Source organism: Zophobas morio, unplaced genomic scaffold, assembly GCF_036711695.1.
Source record: "Zophobas morio isolate AGI-343-1 ecotype UQ-CSIRO unplaced genomic scaffold, CSIRO_AGI_Zmor_V1 ptg000008l, whole genome shotgun sequence".
NCBI classification, from domain to species: Eukaryota; Metazoa; Arthropoda; class Insecta; order Coleoptera; family Tenebrionidae; genus Zophobas; species Zophobas morio.
Genome location: NW_026972113.1, coordinates 5,504,555 through 5,526,174, shown reverse-complemented (window position 1 = coordinate 5,526,174; position 21,620 = coordinate 5,504,555). Strand labels below are relative to the sequence as shown.

The following is a 21,620-nucleotide window of genomic DNA, read 5'->3' as shown; positions in this document are numbered from 1 at the left end:
TCAAAAAATTAATAAATCGAAAAATCGGAAAATTTTGCAATTGAAAATTCGAAATATCTCAGTAAATGATGAAATTGAAAAATTGTAAAATCGAAAAATTAAAAATTTTATAAAACGTAAAATCGAAAAACGAAAAATCTAAAACCGAGAAGTCAAAAAATCGAGAACTCGAAAAGTCGAAAAATAAAAAATCGATTAATCGAGAAATTGAGAAAGAAAAGAATCGAAAATTCAGGAAGACTCAAAATTGAAAATTTGAAAAATCGAAAAATTGAAAAATCGAGTAGTCGAAAATTTGAAAAAATAAAGAAACTGAAAAATCGAAATATCGATAAATTGTGAAGTCGAAAAGTTGAAAAATAAAAAAATAAAAAATTTTAAAAATCAAAATGTTGAAAAACCGAAAAATCTAAAACCGAGAAGTCAAAAAATCGAAAAATTAAAGAACAAAAAAATAGAAAATTCGAAAAATTAAATTAAACAACTGAAAGATACCAAAACTGAAATGTTGACAAATTACAACATCGAGAGAACGAATAATCAAAAAGTCGGGAATTTAGCCCAAAATCAAAAAAGTTAAAAATATAAAAACGTAAACTTGAAAAAAATCGAAAATCAGAAAAATGGAAACAAAATCGGAAAATTTAGCAATCGTTAAATCAAAAACTGAAAAATTGAAATGCAAAACTGAAAATCGAAAAATTGAGAAAGAGAGAAGTGGATAAATTGAAACATTGAAAAACGCAAGAAATGAAAAAATCGAAAAGTCGAAAATCTGAAACACTGAGAAATTGAAAAATCGAATAATTGACAAATACCAAAACTGACAGAAAAATTGAGTAATCGAAAAATTGAATTAAAAAACTGAAAAATCCCAAAATTGATATTTTGAAAAATTAAAAATTGGGAAATAGGAACATCAAAAAATCGTAAAAAGAAATCGAAAAAACGAGAAATCGAAACATCTAGAATTGGAAAAATCAAAAATTGAGGGATTGAAGAATCCTAAAACCAAAATGTTGATAAATTGGGAAATCGAAAAATTGAAAAATCCAGAAATCGAAAAATCGGAATAGCCCAAAAATTTTAAGATGTAACAAAATCAAGGATCGAAAAACTGGGAAACTGAACAATCGAAAAATCGAAACATCGAAATCTTGATAAATCGTGAAATCTAAAAATTGAGAAATCGAAAAAAAAATCGAAAAATTGAAACTCTTATAACTGGCGAAACTGAAAAACTGAAAAATCTAAAGCCGAGAAGTTGAAAAATCGAAAAATTGAACCAAAAAAAATTGAAAAATTTTGCGAAATTTATAACGTCATCCTCATTGGTGGTGCGCCAAATTTTCGTTACATAATCGTCCTAATATATGTATGCATGTCTAATAAAAATCAACACACACCGAAGGACGACAAACAGACCGACAGACGGGCGGAAATGTTGAAAAAACATGACACAATTCTGCGTGAAACACCCTATATAAGCACAAATATACAACAAATAATCCTGCCACCAAAACTGCCTCAAAAAACTCTTAATCAAACCTCCTCCCTAGAAATCTGCGACACCAGCAAAAACTCCTCAGACGAAAAAACACTTATCTTTCTCGGCATCGATCTCGATACGAATCGCCTACTCATACAGCTTTAATGAGAAAAAACGACACAATAAAAGAAACGGAGATGAATAATCTGGATTAATTCAGACCCGTTCGCTCACATTTGATTTCCTAAAATAACTTCTCGGTATTCATCCCCCAACATCATTACCAAAATCAATTCGTCCGCAGGTGCTCTTAAACATCCTAATGAATCACCCGCTCCAATAACAGTGTCGGACACCCGACAAAACTCGTGATTTACGGCCAATTTCGTGCATTTTGATCATAACCGGGTTGAAAAAGTGACGCGTTCTGAGTTGGCCACACACTTTTTGAACATTTAGACAAACGTCTCGTCTTACACTCCGTGTACACGTACTTTCCCATTACCCACAACAATTACGAAACGCTATTCTCCCAGCAAAATTTAATTAAGAGCGAGTCGAGGGCGAAGAAATGCCAGCCCTCCGCCGTAAAAATTAATAAACTGTAGGAGTATCCATTTAAACTTGAAGATGAAATGTTTGTATTGCGAAAGTGTGACGATTGTTGGAATTTCGAGTGTGCAGACAATGGATAAAAGTGAATCTTACACGGTCTGTGTGTTATGTAAGGAATTAACGAGAGGAACGTCGAGTTTATCGTTGCGTTGTTCATGGAAGACTTTCACAGGAAAAATCGACCCGGATTACCACCAATCCAGATGGAAACATTCTTTGAGCGATAAGAAGTAGCACGATTTTTGAATTTTTTTTAATTCGAATCAGGCCAAAAAATTTCGAAACAATCGTACTACGTGATACAGACTGATGACTAGAGAGCGGATTTCTAGGTTTAATACTTTTTGTGAAAAATGTAAGCACTTCAAAAATTTTTTATATCTGTAACTATGATACAATTTGGAGTCATTTGACACATTTTTTTTATGCTTATTTGCTTTTTTTTCAATTTTATGCATATTAAAACTTATTTGCTTATTTAATGCTTTTTTCGACGAATATGAGTTTTGATGCATATTTTGTTCAAATGCCGGCCTTGCCGGGATGACAAATACTTGTTAGTTAGCCGTATCGTATCGTATGCATTTTACCTGGACTTGACCATTGAAGTACACTTACTCAAGACCCTTTCTGTGAATAGGTTCCGGTCGTTTGGGTAATAAAATTTTATTATAGAATTGAAAAAATACTCCATAGATTTTATGACTTTAAATCCTTACTTCCGTTGATAATGAATTAAAGCTTTTAACCAGATGTTTTTTTTCGGCATTTTGCGGTAGGACCGTTGAAAATTTTCTAGAAAAAAGGATTATTGTACCCAACTACCTACCTTAAAATTTTTTAATGGAAACTTTTAAGTAAATGAACCGTTTATTTCGCAACCATCAGTCTATCGCATCTGTCGTAGTACAGTGTTATATGTGGTTCTCCCTTGTTACATGTTGAGTTCTTTTTGGTAATATTACTAATATTTTAAAAGAATGCCGAAAGTAAAATCGACGCCGGATGAGTGGATAAGGGATTTTCCAGAATTAAAATTAGAAAACAACAAAATATTCTGCAGAGCTTTTGTGAAAACCGTAAGCCCACTAATTTTTTTTCTATTTTCCTTTGTTAATCCTGTATATGTACGTTGTTTTAGATTCAAAGTGATAAAAAATATAACGTGACGCAACATGTCAGAACGACTCTTCATGTAGAAAGGAAAAAAATGTTTCAAGTTTCTAAAATTAAACAGCAGACCATACATGAATCTGTTGCATCTACTTCCACAAAACATGAGCAGTTTCAGTTTAATTTCGATTTATGTAAAATGATGATCCAGTCCAACATACTTTTAAAAAAATTAGAGAAAGGCTCTCTTCAAGAATTTTTGAAAAACACTGCAATCGACATATTCCGGTTGAAAGTACTCTCCGAAAAAATTATGTAGGCCCAGTGTTTCAGCAAGTTTACAACGAAATTAAACATCGCACTGGAGATAATTATTTATGGTTCGCTGTCGATGAAACAACCGATAGTTGTGGAAGATACGTGGCAAGTTTAATTGTTGGAATCTTAAATGAAAATTTCCCTAGTCGAGGGTATGTAGTAAGTTTGAAAATGTTAGATAAAACAAATGGCAATACGATTACCAGATTTGTAAATGTAAAAAAAACCTTCAGGGGCTCCCAGATCTTTCAAATTCTACCCAAAACAGACACCAAGGCCGCCGAAGTTGTTTTAAATTCTACTAAGAAAAAACCTTCAAAGGCTTCGAGATTGTTTCAAATTTTACCAAGAAAAAAACCTTCAAGGCCTTGGATTTTTCCACATTCTTCCAAAAAAAAAACTTCAGTCCCCAGATTATTTCAAATTCTTCAAAAACAAAAAAAAAACTTCAAGGGGTCCCAAATTCTACCCAAAAAAAGACACCAAGGTCCTCAAAGTTGTTTCAAATTCTACCAAAAAACAAACCTTCAAGAGGCCTTAGATTATTCCAACTTCTTCTAAAAAAAAAAAATTCAGATTCCCCAGATTATTTCAAATTTTTCAAAAAAAAAAAAACCTTCAGGGGCTCCCAGAAAAACCTTCAAGGGGCCCCCAATTGTACCAAATTCTACCCAAAAAAAGGCACCGAGGCCCTCAAAGTTGTTTCAAATTTCTACCTTCAGGGACCCCAAATTCATAAAAAAAAAACCTTCAGGGTTCCCCGATTATTAAAAATTCTACCCAAAAAAGACATCAGGGCCCCCAAAATTGTTATAAATTCTACTACGAAAAAACCTTCAGGGGCTTCCAGAAAAATCTTCAAGGGGCCCCAAATTGTACCAAATTCTGCCCAAAAAGACACCAAGGCCCTCAACGTTGTTTCAAATTGTATCAAGAAAAAAACCTTCAAGGGTCCCCAAATTCATCCAAATTCATGAAAAAAAACCTTCAGGGCTCCCAGATTATCAAAAATCCTACCGAAAAAAGACATCAGGGCCCCGAAATCGTTATAAATTCTACCACGAAAAAACCTTCAAGGGCTTTCAGATTGTTTCAAATTCTACCAAAAAAAAAAAAAAAACGTTCAAGGAGCCCCAAACTACCAAATTCTACCCAAAAAGACACCAAGGCCCTCAAAGTTGTTTCAAATTCTATCAAGAAAAAAACCTTCAAGGGTCCCCAAATTCATCAAAAAAAAAACCTTCAGGGCTTCCAGATTATTAAAAATCCTACCGAAAAAAGACATCAGGGCCCCTAAATCGTTATAAATTCTACCACGAAAAAACCTTCAAGGGCTTCCAAATTGTTTCAAATTCTACCAAAAAAAAAACCTTCAAGGGGTTCCAGAAAAACCTTCAAGGGGCCCCAAATTGTACCAAATTCTACCCAAAAAGACACCAAGGCCTTCAACGTTGTTTCAAATTCTATCAAGAAAAAAACCTTCAAGAGTCCCCAAATTCATCCAAATTCATGAAAAAAAACCTTCAGGGCTCCCAGATTATTAAAAATTCTACCGAAAAAAGACATCAGGGCCCCGAAATCGTTATAAATTCTACCACGATAAAACCTTCAAGGGGCCCCAGATTATTCAAAATTCTTCCAAGAAAAAAACAAACCTTCAGGAGTCGCAGATTGTTCCAAATTCTATCCAAAAAAGACACTAGGAGCCTCAAAGTTGTTTTTTCAAATTTTACCAAGAAAAAAACCTTCAAGGCCTTGGATTTTTCCAAATTCTTCCGAAAAAAAAAACTTCAGTCCCCAAATTATTTCAAATTTTTCAAAAACAAAAAAAAACTTCAAGGGGTCCCAAATTCTACCCAAAAAAGACACCAAGGCCCTCAAAGTTGTTTCAAATTCTACCAAAAAACAAACCTTCAAGAGGCCTTAGATTATTCCAACTTCTTCTAAAAAAAAAAATCAGATTCCCCAGATTATTTCAAATTGTTCAAAAAAAAAAAACCTTCAGGGGCTCCCAGAAAAACCTTCAAGGGGCCCCCAATTGTACCAAATTCTACCCAAAAAAAGGCACCAAGGCCCTCAAAGTTGTTTCAAATTTCTACCTTCAGGGACCCCAAATTCATCAAAAAAAAACCTTCAGGATTCCCCGATTATTAAAAATTCTACCCAAAAAAGACACCAAGGCCCTCAAAGTTGTTTCAAATTCTACGAAAAAACAAACCTTCAAGAGGCCTTAGATTATTCCAACTTCTTCTAAAAAAAAAATTCAGATTCCCCAGATTATTTCAAATTTTTCAAAAAAAAAAACCTTCAGGGGCTCCCAGAAAAACCTTCAAGGGGCCCCCAATTGTACCAAATTCTACCCAAAAAAAGGCACCAAGGCCCTCAAAGTTGTTTCAAATTTCTACCTTCAGGGACCCCAAATTCATCAAAAAAAAACCTTCAGGATTCCCCGATTATTAAAAATTCTACCCAAAAAAGACATCAGGGCCCCCAAAATTGTTATAAATTCTACTGCGAAAAAAACCTTCAGGGGCTTCCAGAAAAATCTTCAAGGGGCCCCAAATTGTACCAAATTCTGCCCAAAAAGACACCAAGGCCCTCAACGTTGTTTCAAATTATATCAAGAAAAAAACCTTCAAGGGTCCCCAAATTCATCCAAATTCATGAAAAAAAACCTTCAGAGCTCCCAGAATATCAAAAATCCTACCGAAAAAAGACATCAGGGCCCCGAAATCGTTATAAATTCTACCACGAAAAAACCTTCAAGGACTTTCAGATTGTTTCAAATTCTACCAAAAAAAAAAACCTTCAAGGAGCCCCAAACTACCAAATTCTACCCAAAAAGACACCAAGGCCCTCAAAGTTGTTTCAAATTCTACCACGACAAAACCTTCAAGGGGCCCCAGATTATTCAAAATTCTTACAAGAAAAAAACAAACCTTCAGGAGTCCCAGATTGTTCCAAATTCTATCCAAAAAAGACACCAGGAGCCCCAAAGTTGTTTTTTCAAATTCTCCCAAGAAAAAACGTTCAAAAAAAAACAGAGTGGCTGAAGGAATACGTTTGCAATTTCCTACTGTTAATAAATTAGTGGCAAATGGTAAAAACATTAGTTGCAAAATTCAAATTTGCGCCAACAACGAGTGTGGATGTTGAACGCACATTCTCCAATTTTAAACACATTTTAAATGATCGGCGAAAAAATTTTACAGTGGACAACTTGGAACATATTACAATCATAAATTGTTTTAAAGAAAACTGAAATACGTGTGTAAAATATAAAGTCTAGGATTATTCTAATAATATTTTATCCAAAGTTCTAAGAAGTGTTCTTTGATTTGTAATACGATTATGTTTTTAATGCTTTTTTGCTTAAAATAAAACTTTTTTAATGAAAGTGTTATGCTTATTTAATGCTTTTTTGCTTAAAATAAAACTTTTTTATTGAAAATGTTGTGCTTATTTAAGCGCTTATTCTTAATTGTTTTGCGCTTATAAATCCACTCTCTACTGATAACTAATATAATTTAATTCTGAAAATAACATTACAAATGGGTGCTGTTTTTGACAAAGAACAAAAACACAATTAAAAGATCCACCTAATGCGATAATAATAATGATTCACTCGTAATAAATCAGCGACTGGAAGATAAATTACTATGATTAGTCTCTTATCAGAAAATCTACACCAAATTTTTGTAAGCACAAAATCTAGTACTACTTAGTTCATTAAAATATAAAATGACACATCGAGGACTTATAGATAAATATGTAAAAGATAACCACTCCAACTCAATTATAAATCGACAATCCGTCACGGTGGTACCATTCAAAACAAAGCGTTTTGATCGGTGAGTACCTTTACAAAATGCTTTTGCTAATTGTGGTCGCCACTTGGCTGCTTGGTGGTACCGAATCCGGTATTCTCTACCCTCGAGCATCCGAAAGTCGACAACTAGTCAGTCTAGACGGCCTCTGGAGTTTTGCTTTAACCAACGACACTAACCCTTTCCGTGGCCACAACGAGAAATGGTACGACATCGACTTTAGAGCGTCAGACGACATAACCATCCAGAAAATGGCGGTACCATCGAGCTACAACGACGTAGGTACTAGTAGTGACCTTAGAGACCATGTAGGACCCGTTTGGTACCAACGCAAATTTTTCATACCGGCGTCGTGGGACGGACTAAAGGTTTGGATTAGGTTTGCGTCAGTGTGTCGAGGAGCCGAAGTCGTAAGTACTTTGTCATAAATCAGGTGATATTGTAAGTACCGTTGTTATACTTAGTGGGTTAATGGCAAATTAGCTACCACGCACGACATCGGTCACTTGCCATTCCAAGCCGACATATCAACTATCGTTGTGTATGGTGAAGAAAACACAATTACAGTAGCTGTTGATAACACTTTACTTGAAGCGACGATTCCTCAGGGTACTGTTACAACTCTAGAAAGGTGAGTACCGCGGAATAAAACGACAGAAACTCACGTGTGGTTTCAGTGGACGAGTCAAACAAACCTACACTTTTGATTTTTTTAACTACGCGGGGATTGATCGTCCGGTCGTACTTTACACAACTCCACAAACTTACATAGACGATGTAACAGTTACAACCGACATTGATGGTACCAACGGTTTAATAAACTATTCAGTGGTTGTCGAAGGTAGCGACACCGTCACTGCAAGAGTCACCCTTTTCGATAAAACAGGTACCGAAGTAGTCTCCGACGCGGTACTACAAGGTACTCTCACCGTCCAAAACGCCAGCTTGTGGTGGCCTTACCTCATGGACCCCAACCCGGGTTACCTGTACACCCTCCAAATCCAACTTATCGATCCTTCTGGTACTCTCATCGACAAGTACTCGCTACCCATCGGTATCCGTACCATCACTTGGGACTCCAAAAGTGTGAAAATCAACGATAAACCCATCTACTTGCGTGGTTTTGGTCGCCACGAAGACTCTGACATTAGAGGTAAAGGTTTAGATTTGCCTTTGATCATTCGGGACTACAACCTAATCCAATGGATCGGAGCTAATTCGTACCGTACCTCCCACTATCCGTACGCCGAAGAAATCATGGATTTGGCAGACGAGTTAGGGATTATGATCATAGATGAAAGTCCAGCTGTCAATACCGAAAACTTCACGAGTGAATTACTCGAGAACCATAAAAAATCGCTGACTGAAATGATCCAGAGGGACAAAAACCGACCCGCAGTTATAATTTGGTCGGCTTCGAACGAACCCAGGACGCAGTACCAAGAGTCCGAGGACTACTACAGGCAGATAGTCGCACACATCAAGAGCTTGGATAGTACTCGTCCTGTGACGGTTGACAACTTCCAGCAACCTGACGACGACCATTCTGGGCAGTTTTTGGATATAGCGTCTTGTAATGTGTACCATGGGTGGTACTTTGAGCCCGGAGATCTCGATATTGTTATTAATGAAGTTACGAAAGTGGCACGAAGGTGGAACGAACTTCACAATATACCAGTTATTATAGCCGAGTATGGTGCTGATACTTTAGAAGGGTACCATTCGGTGAGTTTGGACACAATTGAGGTTTTTATACAGTACGAGTATGTTTTGCAGGTACCGAACTTCATGTGGTCAGAGGAGTTCCAAGAAGCTATACTTAGTAAGTACTTCCAGGCTTTCGACGAAATGAGGGAGGAAGGTTTTTTCATTGGTGAAATGATTTGGAATTTCACTGATTTCAACACGGATCAAAGTAATGAAGAATTTGGTGTGAGGGTTTTAGTTAATCTTGATTTGTAGCTTTTATGCGCGTCGGAGGGAATAAGAAGGGCATATTTACTAGGAACAGGCAACCAAAAGGTGGTGCTCACTTCCTGAGGAAGCGCTATTGGGCTTTGGCACAATATTTAGATAACGCTGAAGTACCTGACGATCTTGAGGACTACATTTTTGGAAGCGGTACTGCAAGAGATGAACTATGAAAGATAGTACTTTACACAATGTTTATTTTTAAATGTGGTTCTTGTTCTTTGTATTTCCATGGTGGGAATTGACAAATAACAATTAATTTTGTCAAAAATCATTAAATTGGCTTTTTGGACCTGACCTATTACTAGTTTCTACTCCCACTCCCAGTCGACAGAAGAACATAATTAGCCCCGCCCACCCACCCTTTCTCCTTTACAGAGATTGATTTTATGCGATTTGAATAAAATGAATGATCTTATACTAAACAGAAATAAAATTTGTCGTTAGAAGGAGAAGAGGGGGTGGGTGGGCGGGGCTAGTACTTGTTCAGATAAGATTGATTTTGGTAGATGACATATTTTCTATAAAAAAACGGTGGGTGGGCGGGGCTAAAACTTGCTATGCTAGTACCGAAAAATATTAAGAGTAGTCACTGGAACGAAAAAGGGGTGTGTGGGCGGGGCTACTGCTTTCTCATAAAACTGGAAGTAACCTGAATTTAGCCCCGCCCACCTTATTTTTCCATTTCACTGACTTATTTTATTTAGTGTAAAATGAAAATTGAAAAATAACAGTATTTCCATAAATCAAAAATTGAAAAATTGAATCGAAAACTGAAAATCGAAAAATTGAGAAATAGAGAAGCCTATAAATTGAAACATTGTTGAAAAACTGGGAAATAGAAAAATCAAAAAACCGAGAAATTGAAAAATCAAACAGAAAAACTGAAAAACTAAAACATTGAGAAATCGAAAAGTCGAAAAATTAGAGCAAAATCGAAAAATCGAAAAATTAAAAATTGAAAAATTTTAAATGGAAAACGATAGATTAATTAAGAAATTGAGAAATCGAAAATTCAGGAAGGCTCAAAATTGAAAAAGTGAAAAATCGAAAAATTGAAGAATTGACAAAATGACTCGAAAAATTGGGAAATCGAGTAGTCAAAAATTTTTAAAATAGAGAAACTGAAAAATCGAAAAACTCATGAAATCGAAAAGTTGAAAAATGGCAAAATAAAAAATTGTAAAAATCGAAAAATTGAAAAATACTAAAACTGACATTGAAAAATTGTGTAATCGAAAATTGAATTAAAAAACTGAAAGATCCCAAAATTGAAATGATGGAAAATTAAAACAATGAGAAAACGAAATATCAAAAGAACAAATAATCGAAAAGTCGGGAAATTGGACCAAAGTAAAAAAATTAAAAATAAAAAAATTTAAACTTAAAAAAATCAAAAATCGTAAAACTAAAAACAACAAAAAATCGGAAAATTTAGCGATCGAAAAATCGAAACATTTAGTTAAATCAAAAATTGCAAAACTGAAAAATCGATAAATTGAACGGAAAAACTGAAAATACAAAAACTGAGAAATAGAGAACTGGATAAATTGAAACATTGAAAATTCGAGAATGAAAAAATCAAAATATCGAAAAGTCGGAAAATTGAGAAATTGAAAAATCGAAAAGTCAGTATTGAAAAACCGAGAAATCGAAAAATGAAACAGAAAAACTAAAAAATCAAAACATTGAGAAATCGAAAATTCGGGAAATTAGCCCAAAGTCGAAAAATCGAAAAATTAAAAATTGAAACATTTAAAATGGAAAACGATCGAAAATCGAAAAACTGAAAAATCGGAAAATTTAGCAATCGAAAAATCGAAATAAAAATCGATTAATCGAAAAATTTGAAAAATTGAGAAACTGAAAAATCGAAACATTGGAATCTCGAGAACTCATGAAATCGAAAAGTTGAAAAATAGCAAAATAAAAATTTTAAAAATCGAAAAATTGAAAAATACAAAAATTGCGAAATAGAGAAGTGGATGAATTGAAACAATGAAAATTCGAGAAATCAACAAATGAAAAAATCAAAATATCGAAAAGTCGAAAATTTAAAAAATTGAGAAATTGAAAAATCAGTCAGGGAAGGCTCAAAATTGAAAAAGTGAAAAATCGAAAAATTGAAGAATTGACGAAATGAAAAACCGAAAAATTGGGAAATCGAGCAGTCGAAAATTTGAAAAATGGAGGAACTAAAAAATCGAAAAATTCAAAAATCGAAAAATTGAAAAATAAGTCGGGAAATTAGAGCAAAATCGAAAAATCGAAACATTAAAAATTGAAAAATTTAAAATGGAAAACGATCGAAAATCGAAAAAATGATAAATCGAAAAATCGGAAAATTTAGCAATCGAAAAATCGAAATTAAAATCGATTAATCGAAAAATTGAGAAATCGAAAATTCAGGAAGGCTCAAAATTGAAAAAATGAAAAATCGAAAAATTAGGAAATCGAGTAGTCAAAAATTTGAAAAATTGAGAAACTGAAAAATCGAAACATTGAAATCTCGAGAACTCATGAAATTGAAAAGTTGAAAAATGGCAAAATAAAAATTAAAAACTAAAAACAACGAAAAATCGGAAAATTTAGAAATCGAAAAATCGAAACATTTAGATATCCCAAAAATTGCCAAACAGGAAAATCGAAAATTTGAACGGAAAAACTGAAAATACAAAAATTGAGAAATAGAGAAGTGGATCAATTGAAACATTGAAAATTCGAAAAATCAAGAAATGAAAAAATCGAAATATCAAAAAGTCGAAAATTTGAAAAATTGAGAAATTGAAAAATTTAAAATGGAAAACGATCGAAACGCGAAAAATTGATAAATCGAAAAATCGGAAAATTTAGCAATCAAAAAATCGAAATAAAAAGCCATTAATCGAGAAATTGAGAAATCGAAAATTCAGGAAGGCTCAAAATTGAAAAAGCGAAAAATAGAAAAATTGAAGAATTGACAAAATGAAGAATCGAAAAATTGGGAAATCGAGTAGTCAAAAATTTGAAAAATAGAGAAACTGAAAAATCGAAAAATTGGAATCTCGAGAAATCATCAAATCAAAAAGTTGAAAAATGGCAAAATAAAAAATTTTAAAAATAGAAAAATTGAAAAATACTGTAACTGACATAAAAAAAATTGATTCATCGAAAAATTGAATTAAAAAACTGAAAGATAGTGGATAAATTGAAACATTGAATATTCGAGAAATCAAGAAATGAAAAAAATCAAAATATCGAAAAGTCGAAAATTTGAAAAATCGAAAAATTAAAAAATAACAACACTGGCATAGTAAACTTCATATGTTGAAAAATTAAAAAATTGGGAAATAGGAACATCAAAAAATCGTAAAACGAAATCGAAAAAACGAGAAATCGAAACTTCTAGAAATGGAAAAATCAAAAATTGAGGGATTGAAAAGCTGAAAAATCAAGAAATTGAACACTCCCAAAACTGAAATGCTGAAAAATTGGGAAATAGAAAAATCAAAAAGCCTCTAAAACGAAAAATCAAACATACAAAAACTGAAAAATTAAAACACTGAAAAATCGAAAAGTTGCGAAATTAGCCCAAAATCGAAAAATATAAAAATTAAAAATTGAAAAATTTAAAATAGAAAATGATCGAAAATTGAAAAATCGAAATAAAAATCGAGAACGTCTAGAATTGGAAAAATCAAAAATTGAGGGATTGAAAAACTGAAAAATCAAGAAACTGAAGAATCCCAAAACTGAAAAGTTGAAAAATTGGGAAATAGAAAAATCAAAAAAACCGAGAAATCGAAAAGTTGAGAAATTGGCCCAAAATCAAAAAATAGAAAAATTAAAAATTGAAAAATTTAAAATAGAAAATGATCGAAAATCGAAAAATCGGAAAATTTAGCAATCGAAAAATCGAAATAAAAATCGATTAATGGATAAATTGAGAAATTGAAAATTCAGGAAGGCCCAAAATGAAAACGTGAAAAAGCCAAAAATTGAAAAATTGAGAAATCCAGTAGTCGAAAATTTGAAAATGGAGAAACTGAAAAATTCAAAGAACGAAACATTGGAATCTTAATAAATCCTGAAATCGAAAAGTTGAAAAATAAAAAATAAAAAATCTTAAAAATCGAAAATTTGAAAAACCGAAAAATCTGAAACCGAGAAGTCGAAAAATTGAAAAATTACAGAACAGAAAAACAGAAAATTCGAAAAATCGAGAAAACGAGAAAACAAAACACTGGACAGTCGAGAAATCAAAAAATGGAAAAGTAAAAGTCGAAAATTTCAAAAATTGAAAAATTGAAAAATCGAAAAATCGAATTAAAAAAATGAAAGCTCCCAGAATTGAAATATTGAAAAATTAAAACTTCGAAAAATCGAAATATCAAGATAACGAGTAATCAAAAAATCGGGAAATTAGCCCAAAAACAAAAAATTTGAATTGAAAACACTCAAAAATCTGAACTGAAAACAACGAAAAATCGGAAAATTGAAAAATTGAAAAATCGAAAAACTGAATTGAAAAACTGAAAAATCCCAAAATTAATAAGTTGAAAAATTGGGAAATCGAAGAATTGAAAAATTGGAAAATCGAAAAATTAAAAAATCGGGACTTTGAAAAATTGGAAAATCAAAAAACTTCAAAGAATCGAAGAATCCAAAAATTAAAAAAAATGGAGAAATCGAAACATCAAGGGATCGAAAAATCGAAAAGTCGGAAAATCGAAAAATCGGAATACTCCAAAAAGATGCAAAAAAATCGAAAAATCGAAAAATTGGGAAAGTGAATAATCGAAAAATCGGAACATCGAAATCTCCATAAATCGTGAAATCAAAAAATTAAAAAATCGAAAAAAGAATCGAAAAATTGAAATTCTTAAAACTGGAAAAACTGAAAAACCAAAAAAATGTAAAACCGAGAAGTTGAAAAATCGAAAAAAATGACTAAACGAAACATTGAAGCATTAAAAATTAAAATAAGGTAACTCATTCACTAATTTTTTGGAACCACCTGTTTAAGCAAATCTAAAAAATATGAATGCAATTATAAATCATAAGTAAAAACTCATCACATTTTGTACGTTTTGGGTAGAATTTATCGCCAAAATTTTGAGATGACGTTAATTAGTATAAATATTACTATTATTTTAATAAGACAATAATACACTATTTGGCGAAATTATGGGCACCTCAGGGTGTTAAGCTTTTAATTAATACGAACTAGAAAGCACCCATAAATCTCGTAATTAAATCTCTACTATTCATGCAAATAAGCTGAACACGATAACTTTATCTGATGCAATGAAACTTACTCCCAGTGCACCGACAATGTCGACGCAGCAGTCCAATAATTAGTCAGGCAACAAATCCTCAAGCTTAATGTGTTTAATTACTGCAATTGTGGCCTCCTAAACGAACTAAACAGACAAAAAAATCACGCCGTTATTCCAAGACGCCACTGCAATCACCTTTATTTACGAACCCAGCTTCCATCCAATGAATAAATCCCAAGTTTAATTTGAGCTACTAAAGAGAATATTTGATCAATGGAAAGACAAACGTCTAAAACAATCTCACCAAACGAGTTAAACACGATTTTGTTTGTAAAGTCGGAGCGCTTTCAGTCCGCCGAGATCTCTGTTCACAATCGCCATTTATTTTATTTATTTTTATGCAAAATGGCATTTTGGGTTATCGAACAACGAACTCGCTCCACTGCAACGATAAAAAACCAAAATCGCTTCCACAAAAAATCGGTAATAGTGAGCCTTATGACCCCGTTCCTAAGGGTTATAATCGTGTGCGACCATCGTGATTCATTTTTCCGGCGCGAAATTAACGCAGCCAAATCAAGTGTAATGAATAAAACAGAAATGCAGTGTCCGACGCGTTTGCGCCCTAATTTTCATTAATTGTGCGCCTTGAAACTTAAACTGCGTCCATTAAATTTCCTGCCATCATCATCCATCCCCCAAATTGTAGCTAATTCCAATTCGTTATCATCATGCGATGATAATCCCCCGTTAAACCGTCATAATTTTCGCCCTTCCTGCCACAAACAACCCCCGAATGGGACATGTGGATGTGACGAGATCAGAATTCCGATATAGCACACCCTTCTGCCGAAACGACCCCGATACATACGTAAAACGTTGTAAATCTGCGCTTTTTTCTAACCGTTCGCTATGAAATATACACGACAGGATCGCATTCTCCTCGTTTTGCAAGGATGCAAAGGAAAATTTATGGCGGAATTGTCAAATAAAAGTTGCGACGTTCGGGAGGACAGAAGAGAGGAAAATTTTCTTTATCGTGTGCGTGTTGCGTCGCAGGTTACCTATCTCTAAAAAAAAATGTTTACGACTCGACAGTAAATTCGGTTTATTGCGCCATCTAGAAACATCGATCACGATTTAATTCGGGGCTTACGAACCGAATGGAAATGGTGTTTGGGGAAGAAGTGATTGTTATTGAATGCTGGGGTTAAATTGGTCGTAAATATCGGGAGGTGGAAGGAGTGAAAAATCATATTCGGAGTATGGAATTCCTTAATTTCCAACGAAATTTTTTGCATCCTACCGACTGCGCCACTTTTGCTATCGGCTTTAAAAAAGTCTAACACAAACGCGTACGTTGATGACACTTTTTACGAAGCAAATCCATGCATCTTTACACTTTCAATTTCAGCCAAACCCATCGAAAATTTTATTGCGGTCACATACCCCATGTACACTTTTCCTATACACGAACCCCAAAATTGATATTATCAATATCGGAACACCCTCACGAACTTTATTTGCTTACATCAACAAACTCCCCACATACATATGCTAATACTTTGTATATATTTGAAAATATAATATCCCGAAAAGAACACATACCGTATGCATGAAAACGAATTTCCAGGCCAATTTTACTTTACCATCGTGTACCACAAAAAATAATGAACATCGTTTTACGAGCTGCCGACCCTGCAGCAAGAAGTAACAATAAAAAAATTACTGCCTGCCAACAGTAACCCACAAAGCCGACTTTCTACATCCGAACAAAGTCGAGAGATCAGAAAAACGAAACCCGGCCAGTTGTACAAACACCCGAGAAACGATTTTCAGCCCGGAATTTTCATTTTTTTTAAATTCGGACTGCGAAGAAAATCTGGCGATGACATGGTTAAACGTGGTTTTGAAGGTGCGAAACAGTTCAAAGTTAAGAAGCCGGAAACAAAGGAAAATAATTCTGGATTTAAAAAAAAATCTTGAAACCATTATTTATTTTCCGGTCTCTCCTCGTACGTAATACACCCATTCCCTAGCCACAGTTCAACATATCCTAATCGCCCTCCGCTGATCAAAGAGCTAAAATGGGAATCACATGAACCCTGAACTTCATTAAAGCTTTGAGTGCTCGTGTTCCATCACAAAGTGGTGTCGTGCAGTTTTCCGCGCTTGCAGGTGTTTCGTCGAACAGAAAGGAAAATCGTTGATTTTTTTCCTTGGAAAACGGCAAAATTACGACACGTGATGCGACCGATTGATCAGCGTTTTTTGCGACCGCTGGGCAATTTTTTGCGAGCGGGGGAGGACGCGCACATGCCGCGATTTATGGATTTATTGATTCGATGGAGGGCTTTGAGGACGTAATGATGGGAGGTAAATCATCTGGGTGGACGTGGGGTGCTGGAGTCGAGCGAGTACGGGCTCTGTACAGATGGTGGCGGAAAAAAGCGTATTCACGTCTGGGGAGGAGTCGGGTTACGTCGATAAGGGAGGATTATGAAGTGTCGGCTATTAAAAAAAATCGGTCGAAGGTTATTTCGACAGAAAGTCCTCAATTTTAATTTTTTTAAATTTTTCGATTTTTCAATGTTCAGATTTTATAATTTTTCTTTTTTTGTTTGTCAAATTTTTCAACTTTTGATCGATTTTTTAATACTTCGTTTTTCAATTTTTTTCATTTTAAATATGTCATAATGATACTGATATTTCAAATTTTTCAATTTTCGATTTTACGACTTTTCCATTTTCAACTGTTTTTTCAATTGATTCTACTTTTAATTTTTAATTTTTCGATTCTTCACTTTATAGTTTCATTAAATATTTGTTTCAGTTTTTTATTTTCTTCTTTATTGCAGTTTTTCGCTTTTTCAATATTTCAATTTAATAATCTTTTTATTTTTTCAATTTCAATTTTTTCAATTTTTCGTTTCAACTTTACGATTGCAAGTTTTCGAGTTTCCGTCTTTGGATTTTTCAGTTTTTTAGAGTTTGTAATTTTTCAAATTGCAGTTTCACGAATTTAAAATTTTTCGTTTCGCTTTTTTTCCTATATTTCTACTCTTTGGTTTCGGTATATTTTTTCAATTTTTTGCTTTTTCAATATTCTGATTTTATAATTTTTCTTTTTTCGCTGTCAAATTTTTCAGTTTTTAGATTTTTCAATTTTTGGATATTTAATTTTTTTTTTCAATTTCAGTTGTTACATATTGCAGTTTTTCGATTCGTAAGTATTTATTTCGGTTTTTCATTTTCTTTATATTTTCAATTTTTTGTTTCTTCAATTTTTCGATGCGCGATTTTTCAGTTTTTGATTTTTCTTGTTTCTTCAATACATATTTAGTTTTTGCAGTTTTTCGACTTAAATTTCAATGTTTACCTATCTTTTAAATTTTTCATTTTTTAATATTTTCAATTCCCAATTTTTCAATGTTTCAGTGTTACGATTTTATAATTATGTATTTTTTTTTCCTCAATTTTAATTTTTCATTGTCTTCAATTTTTCGAATTCAAATTTTTCCTTTTTCTGGTTTTTCAATGTTTCCTTAATTAATAATTTTCCTTTTTTCAATGTAAAATTTTTCAATTTTTCGTTGTTTCAAGTTTAGATTTTTTTGTTCCATTATTTTTCAATTTTTTGTTACTTCAATTTCTAATTTCCAAATTTTCTAGTTTTCATTATGAATATGTAATTTTGATGATTTTTAAAAATTTTCGCTTCTTCAATTTTTTCGATTTTTCGATTCGAAAGATTTTATATTTCATTCATTTTACAATTTCTCGATGTTTAAATGTTCCGATTTTATCATTATTTTGTTTCCTCAATTTTAATTTTTTTTAATTTTTTGATTTTTCAATTTTCTATGTCTTCAATTTACTTGCATTCTTTTTATTTTTTCAATTTTTCGGTGTTTCAATATTCTGATTTTATAATTTTCCTTTGTTCGGTGTCGAATTTTTTCAATTTTTAGATTTTTCAACTTTTGGATATTTCAATTTTTTCTTCAATTTCAAAATTTTCAGTTTTGAATTTTCCAACTTTTGATTTTTTCAGTTGTTACATAGTGCAATTTTTCGATTCACAAGTTTTTCTTTATTTTTTCAATTTTTCGATTTGCGATTTTTCAATTTTTGATTTTTCTTGTTTCTTCAATACATATTTAGTTTTTGCAATTTTTCGACTTAAATTTCAATGTTTATCTTTTCAATTTTTCATTTCTTAATATTTTCGATTAAGTTTTGTGTTTGTTTCATTTTTATAATTTTTCAATGTTTCAGTGTTACGATTTTATAATTATGTATTTTTCTAACTCAGTTTTAATCTTTTATTGTCTTCAATTTTTCGAATTCAAATTTTTCGTTTTTTCTGGTTTTTCAGTGTTCCCATAATTAATAATTTTCCTTTTTTCAATGTAAAATTTTTCAATTTTTTGATTTTTCAATTTTTCGTTTTTTCAATTTTAGATTTTTTTGTTCCATTATTTTTCAATTTTTTGTTTCTTCAATTTCTAATTTGCACATTTTCTAGTTTTCATTATGAATATGTAATTTTGATAATTTTTAAAAATTTTCGCTTGTTCAATTTTTTCGATTTTTAATTTTTTCGATTTTTCAATTCGAAAGATTTTATATTTCCTTCATTTTACAATTTTTCGATATTTAAATGTTCCGATTTTATCATTATTTTGTTTCCTCAATTTTAATTTTTTTAAATTTTTCGATTTTTCAATTTTCTGTCTTCAATTTATTTGCACTCTTCGGTTACGCTTTAGTTTTTTATTTTCTCAATTTTTCGGTTTTTCAATGTTCAGATTTTATAATTTTTCTTTTTTTCTGTCAAATTTTTCAACTTTTGGTCGATTTTTTAATACTTCATTCTTCAATTTTTTTTTATTTTAAATATGTCATAATGACAATGATATTTGAAATTTTTCAATTTTCGATTTTAGAATTTTTTCCATCTTCAACTATTTTTTCATTGATTCAACTTTTAATTCTTCTTTATTACAATTTTTCGCTTTTTCAATATTCCAATTTAATAATCTTTTTATTTTTTCAATTTCAATTTTTTCAACTTTTCGTTTCAACATTACGATTGCAAGTTTTCGAGTTTCCGTCTTTGAATTTTTCAGTTTTCCAACTTTTGAATGTTTCAATTTTCAGAGTTTGTAATTTTTCAATTTGCAGTTTCACGAATTTTCAATTTTTCGATTTTTAATTTTTTCTTTTCATTTTCATGTCTTCAATTTTTCAATTTCAAATTTTTCGTTTTGCTTTTTTTTTTCTTTTTTATCTGGTTTTTCAGTGTTTTCTTTATTAATCATTTTTCTTTTTTTCAATGTAAAATTTTCCAATTTTAGATTTTTTAGTTTCATGATTTTGCAATTTTTTTGTTTCTTCAATTTTTGATTTGCAAATTTTCTAGTTTTCATTATGAATATGTAATTTTGATCATTTTTAAAAATTTTCACTTTTTCAATTTTACGATTTTAGAAATTTTAATTATTTGATTTTAAAACTTTTTCGACTTGGCAATTGTCAATTTTTTCAGTTTTTAATTTCTTCAAATTTTCGGTTTCAATTTTTACAATTTTTCGATTTTTCAATCTTTCGATTTTTTATTTTTGCTTCAATTTCAATTGTTCGTTTCTTCAATTCTTCGATTTTCGAGTTTTTGTTTTTAGATTTTTAATTTTTTCGACTTTCTAACTTTTGGATATTTTAAGTTTCACTTCAATTTGCACTTCACTAGTTTTCAATTTTTTGTTTTTTCAGTTTTATATTTTTCAGTTTCTCGAGTTTTTAATTTTTCGTTTCTTCTTCTTGATCTGCAATTTTTCTAGTTTTCATTTTAAGTATGTAATAAATATTACTTCCATAATTTAAAAAAAATTTCATTTTTATAATAATAATAATAATAATAATAATGGTAGTTTATTTTCCCACAGACAAACGTCCTTATGGGAACAAAAATACAAATACATGCGAGCTTAATAATAATAGTAATAATAAAGGAAAAAAAAATAAAAATAAAAACAAAAAGGTATGCTGTTACAATTAGAACATTACTATGATTTTTGAATTTTTCCATTTTGCAATTATTGGATGATTTCAAGTTTTTCATCTATTCGATTTTTCAGTTTTTCGATTTGCAATTTTTCGATTTTCCATTTTTACGATTTTCAACTTTTCTAATCAAAAAATTGGAAAAATTCAAAAGTAAAAAAAAAACGAAAAAGTACTAAATGAAAACTTTGAAAAAACTAAAAGTTGGATATCACGAACTTGAAAACTTGAAAAAGCGGAAAATTCAAAAATTGAGAAACTTAAAAATCGAAAAACTGAAAAATTGCAAAATCGAAAGAAGCATTGAAAAAATAAAGGAGATGAAAAAACGAAAAAAATGTGATAGGTATAAAATCAAGAAAATGGGAAATAAAAAAACCTAAGCAAACGAAAAATTGAAAAATCGAAAAATTCAACAAAATCGAAGACGAAATATATGTTGTAAAATCGTAACATCGGAAATAAATAAATCAGAAAATCGGATAATTCGAAATCCAAAAATTGCAAAATCGAAAAATTTAAAAATTGGAAAATCGAGGAATTGAAAAATCAAATTTCGAAAATTTGAAAAATTGAGTAAGCGCAAAATTAAAATATCAAAAGACACATTGAAAAAACAAAGAAAATGAAAAAACGAAAAATTGTGAAAATGAAAAAAAAAATCAAAAACTGAAGAAACGAAAAAGAAAAATTGGAAGTAGAGAAATGGAAAAATTGAAAAATTAAGCAAAATTTGTATTTTAAAATCAAGGAATTGAAAAATCAAAAGAAATGAAAAAAAGAAAAAATTGTGATATAAAATCGAGAAAATGAAAATTCAAAAACCAGGAAAATGAAAAATAAAAATCAAACACTTGAAAAATTGACGAAAGGAAAAATGAAAATATCGACAAAATTAAAAATTGAAAAGTGAAAAATTAGTAGAAAAAACAAAAAATTGAAAAATTTGAAAGTCGAAAAATG

At 31.4% G+C, this 21,620-nt stretch overlaps 2 protein-coding genes across 3 annotated transcripts in view; one reads left to right on the top strand and one right to left on the bottom strand.

Annotated features, from left to right (window-relative positions):
* LOC135125139 (uncharacterized protein) overlaps window positions 1-21,620 on the bottom strand; it is a 275,297-nt gene that overhangs the window by 190,828 nt on the left and 62,849 nt on the right. The gene's annotated exons all lie outside the window — the stretch shown is intronic.
* On the top strand, window positions 7,326-9,630 carry LOC135125137 (beta-glucuronidase-like). The gene is made up of 5 exons (XM_064050493.1): window positions 7,326-7,772; window positions 7,827-7,993; window positions 8,040-9,087; window positions 9,139-9,277; window positions 9,325-9,630. Exons 1-5 carry the CDS (start codon window positions 7,404-7,406, stop codon window positions 9,504-9,506), a joined length of 1,905 nt encoding a protein of 634 aa, XP_063906563.1. The 5' UTR covers window positions 7,326-7,403; the 3' UTR covers window positions 9,507-9,630.

Excerpts from the sequence above, each read along its gene's own strand:
- LOC135125137 (XM_064050493.1), top strand. The coding sequence starts at position 7,404 with ATGCTTTTGCTAATTGTGGTCGCCACTTGGCTGCTTGGTGGTACCGAA. Across the intron at positions 7,773-7,826 it reads TGTGTCGAGGAGCCGAAGTC|TGGGTTAATGGCAAATTAGC; the intron begins GTAAGTACTTTG and ends TGTTATACTTAG. Across the intron at positions 7,994-8,039 it reads ACTGTTACAACTCTAGAAAG|TGGACGAGTCAAACAAACCT; the intron begins GTGAGTACCGCG and ends GTGTGGTTTCAG.